Genomic DNA, 4,884 nt, shown 5'->3' with positions numbered 1-4,884 from the left:
TATATATTAAATATAATTTTTTTGCTATATTTTGATTTTTACATACCTTATAAAATTGAAACATTTCATTAAAATACCAAAATTTTAGTTTAATTAATTTAGTGTAACATGATAATACTATGGTACAAATTTCAGAAAGATACATTAAAAAGTTTTTGAAATATCATGCGCGACACATTAAAAAAATACGTTTTGAGATAAAGACCTGTAAAGTTTGCATCGCTATAAAAATGAGTAACATTGTGACTTAATGAGTCTTAACTCATACTATTTGGTACCTAATTTGTATTTTATGCTTTTTGTTTGTGTTTTGTATAAAGTTAATGACAGAATGTATATTTATAATAAGGAAACTGCATCTGAAAAACAATTAACAATGCATTGTTTAATGAAAGTGATGACACAGTCAACCGTTATCAAGGATACATTATTGCAGATAAAGATATATTTTTCATATACATGAAAGAGAATGCAATGTGCAAACTGTGTTATAAACCTATAAATATTTCTGAGAATAAAAATATATTAATAATCAGTTTCTTGAACAAGATGTTTAAATTTTTGTCGACACACATAACTTATCACAAAATACTGTTACTATTTATAATATTTATATACACAAATTAAAAACCTCCAGGTTCACACATTATTCCTTCTTGATCAATTTGCTGATGTTCTAAACTTGTTTTGGATCTTTTCCTTGCTTTTCGTGCTTCTATAGTGTTTTGCATTGCTCTCTTCTTAGCAGTATTTACACGTTTCATATCACTGCGAAGTTGAGATTTTATTGCATTTATACCTGGATGGATACCCATTTGCCTCATGACAGATAGCCTACCCTTTTTTCCCAAGTTGAATAAAATTGCTGCTTCATATACAGCAATTTCTGCAATTCGTTTCCCAGATCCAGAAGTTTTCGGACACATCTGCCATATGAGGGAATTAAAAGATTAATTCGGATTCTGAGTGAAGCTACCAAGGCATCGTTTCAAAAGATCTGGACTTGATAAAGCTTTAAAAACAGGTTTTATAACATCCATGACTGAAGATGGTCACTTTATGATGAAATTTACCCACTGAGCCATTTGAAATTGCTTGTTGATATTTACACCATGAGTCTGCACCAGCAGGACAAAATGTATGTAACGGTTCAGCATCAGTTGATCTCGTATGAAAATAAACTGCCCAAATACCCTTACGCATTTCATCAACTGACAAAGCATTTGAGCGAATTGCATTTCCATAATACTGAGTCAGCCTATTTATCAAGGTGTCTGTCAGTCGTCGTTTGCCTGATAAAGGTTTACCGTCCTCCAGCTTTTTACATCTATAGTCTTGTTTTAGCTTTCTCAGTCGAGTTCCCATTCTTTTTTGTACGTGACCAACACATTCAAGTTTTGAAACAGTTTCATCATCATATGGTTTGCTGTCACGTATAGCAGGGAATGTTCTAGAATCACCATCACCAATATAATTAATATATTTGAGACCTCTTTCAGCTTCTGATCTGTGAAAAATTTTTATCATACCATCGACTTCCATTTTTCCTGAAGAACCGATATGATTTTTCTGACAATTTGGCAAATGTTTCATTTGCCACTCTTCGAAAGCTTTCCCAGATTTTTTTGCTTTCCATAGATCACATCCTTTACAAGTGGACGAGAGAACTTCAACATCTAAAACCTTCCCTGTTTCAGCACCTATTACAGAACATACTCCAATATGTGAAGTATGTCCTCTCGTTTTCCATGTTCCATCACCACTTACGGTGACAGAATTTGATGCAATTTTGCATGCCTCTTCTTCTGCAGCAATTTTCATACTTTGAATGGCGACAGTTTTTGAAGCTGCATTTATATGTTTGCAGATTTTGTCATAAGCATTCTGTGTGACAGGTTTACCTAGATCCATTACACCACAAAATGTTTCCAGAGGTTCCAGACCTTGACCAATGCATCGCATAGCATAAACAATTCGTCTGTTTAATTCAGGAACATTTTTGTGTTCACCAATCAACTTTGAATTATTGAATTCTGTTTTAAAACTACACTTTTCACATTTCAAGGAAATGGTTGAAAATAATCCAAAGGGTTTTCTCTCAGAAATATTGACAGAATTACAGCACAATTTGCACAGTACATTCTCTTTCAAAAATGTAAACAATATGTCTTTATCCATAATTATATAGCCATGAAAACAATTCATAATGTCAGTATCACTTTCATTAAATAATGCATTGTTAAGCTTTTTCTCGGATGCACTTTTTACATGTTCAATTTGAGTATTATGGTCATCACCTGATGAAACCAAGCTTTTATCAGAAAGTTCAGATCTGATATTCGTGTAGCGGTTGCCGTGGAAGCGACGTTTTTTAGCTCGCTTCCCAGAAGCTCTTTTATTATTTGCCATCACAAATATAATATATAAATATACTTATTATTGCAGCAAAAAGACTAACGCATCAAAAATTCAATATACACCAAATAAATGCTGCAAACGTCAATACAACTTTGCAGAATCAAACAACGTAGTAATACCTTACGGAAACACGATGTAAACATTCAGAATAAGTACTAAGTTGAGTAGAATCATTGCTACTGATTGCTGACGAAATAAAAATAAGACTTGTAGGCTAGAATGTAGCAACACTCAGTTATATAACGGCTATGACAGCTGTGAGCAAATGACGTGTCCCTTTAAATGTTTATTTACATACGTGATGAAGGATTCTCGTGTCAGTGACCTTTACGTTTTTAATGATATCTCCTAAACTACACGGAATATTTTAACACGGTTTTTTTTTAAAGTGCGCAGAAATGTTCAAACTAAAACATATATGTTTTTCAAAAAATCGATATTTTTGAAGATTTAAAGGTCGTGAGACCCCTTAATACAGTATGGAATGTTTTGTAAAGCATCAGATATTTAAAAAAAGCATGGAATAGCTGACAATGAAACCAAATAAAAATCAAACAGAACTCTATTACACATTATGCAACAAAATTAATGAATATGAAACGTCTATAAACTTTTTTTTTTTACTTGGACTAGATCTCGAACCATCAACTAGATATTAGTTGCAATATTAGATATTGGCAATAAAATTAATAAAAATTTATGTTGATAAGTACTTAAGAACAAAATGCCAAACTTTCAACTAGATAACCAAATAAACCGTTTACGTTCTAGAGGATTTATTTACTTCACATACATACATACATTGTCTTTACATTTACTTTCATAACTCGTATCATACGTAACATACTCTTATCATCGAATGATTTTCTATAGTAAGCAATTTTTTTTAACAGTTTCTACTTCGTGTTTGCAAAGTATTCCTTTAAGTCGCAAGGTTTCGCGATATTCATTTTCCTTCTGACAAAGTTTATACATGAATCCAAAACATTAAAACCTTCGTAATCGATAAACAACGGCCATTTCATTTTCGATGACATACGTCTGCTTATCGATAGTAAAAGGAAAGTTTGGGCCATCCGAAAAAGCGGCGACCGAACAAAGAATCTCTTCTTTGGCATGAACGCCATTAAAGTTAAAGTTATAGTTATTTACAGTTGCAGTTATAGTTGTAGTTATTTTAAATATACATCACATCCCTTCCTCCAGTTTATAAACACTAATAAAAATAACAAATAATATCAATACAAGTATATTCACAATATGACATACAATAAAAAAAGTTACATAAAAATGATACATGCAATATGTTGCATTATTTTATTCCATGACAAAGTCTCTATATCTTGAAGGTTGTCTAATCAACCGTCCACTTCTTGTTATTGTATTATGGGATAGATTATTCTGTTGATTTCCTATTGTAACAGGCACAGAAACATTTTCAGGGCTTCCATTTGAATTTTCCTCTTTATCTAATACTATATCATCATAATCATTATTAACTTTGAACGGTGATTTTGAAAATATTATATGGCGTCTGTTTCTTCGTAATATTTCCCCATTTGAATTTCTTACAATATACGATATAGGATCTTTATGTTTTGAAATTATTTGACCTTTATCCCACTGCCCAGTTCTAAAGTTGAACAAGGTTATACTATCTCCAGGTTTTAACTCAGGCAGTTTCTGTGCGATTCTATCATAATAATATTTTTGCCTAGCTTGAAGTGCACGAAATTTAGAATAAGGTTTGTTTATCTTAGTATTTAACAACTTATTACTGATAGGTAATTTTGTCCTTAATCTTCTATTAAGTAACAGTTGTGCAGGAGACAAATTTATTCCACTAATTGGGGTATTTCGATATTCCATCAAGCCTACACTTATATCTTGCACTTTTCTCATGATATTTTTCACTATTCCTACAGCTTTTTCAGCCAACCCATTACTTTGAGGATATCTGGGGCTACTAAATTTAAATTCGAAATCCCAATCTTCAGCAAATTTCTTAAATAAGTAGCTATTACAGGGTGGTGTTGGTGTGTTGAATTATGGCAAAGCACACGAGGGCTATCTCCCTAAGGGAAGGGATGCCTTCGTGGAGGACTTTCTAAGGGAAACTGGCTCGTATACACGTTACACATGGGGAAAACCACGAAAACGTCCATACAGCCAGCCCGTTCGTGGGATTCGAACCTCGAACCGAACTACCAGTGTTCAGCGACTTTACCGCTTCGCCGCTGGTGGGCGCTATTACAGGGATTATTGTCGCAAACGACTTCATTTGCAATACCACACCTGGCAAAGATGCATTTTAACTTTATCATAATTTCATTTGCTGTCTTATCTTTTATGTTAGAAACCTCAATCCATTTAGTGTAATAATCAATAACTACTAAGTAATTTTGATTACTAAATTGCAAGATATCAAGGGCAATTTTTTCGAATGGTTTAGTTGGAATTTTATGT

General features: G+C 32.7%; 1 protein-coding gene across 1 annotated transcript; it reads right to left on the bottom strand.

Moving 5' to 3' along the window:
* Nucleotides 1-804: 804 nt before the first annotated feature.
* LOC146999249 (uncharacterized) lies at nt 805-2,571 on the bottom strand. Its single transcript, XM_085820785.1, has one exon. It carries the CDS (start codon nt 2,407-2,409, stop codon nt 1,015-1,017), a length of 1,395 nt encoding a protein of 464 aa, XP_085676911.1. The 5' UTR covers nt 2,410-2,571; the 3' UTR covers nt 805-1,014.
* Between the last annotated feature and the right edge of the window lie 2,313 nt (nt 2,572-4,884).

Source organism: Stegodyphus dumicola, chromosome 1, assembly GCF_044657685.1.
Source record: "Stegodyphus dumicola isolate Sdum_Otavi_A_Nest chromosome 1, ASM4465768v1".
In the NCBI taxonomy this organism is placed as follows: domain Eukaryota; kingdom Metazoa; phylum Arthropoda; class Arachnida; order Araneae; family Eresidae; genus Stegodyphus; species Stegodyphus dumicola.
This window is presented reverse-complemented; position numbering and strand designations above follow the sequence as displayed.

Excerpts from the sequence above, each read along its gene's own strand:
- LOC146999249 (XM_085820785.1), bottom strand. The coding sequence starts at position 2,409 with ATGGCAAATAATAAAAGAGCTTCTGGGAAGCGAGCTAAAAAACGTCGC.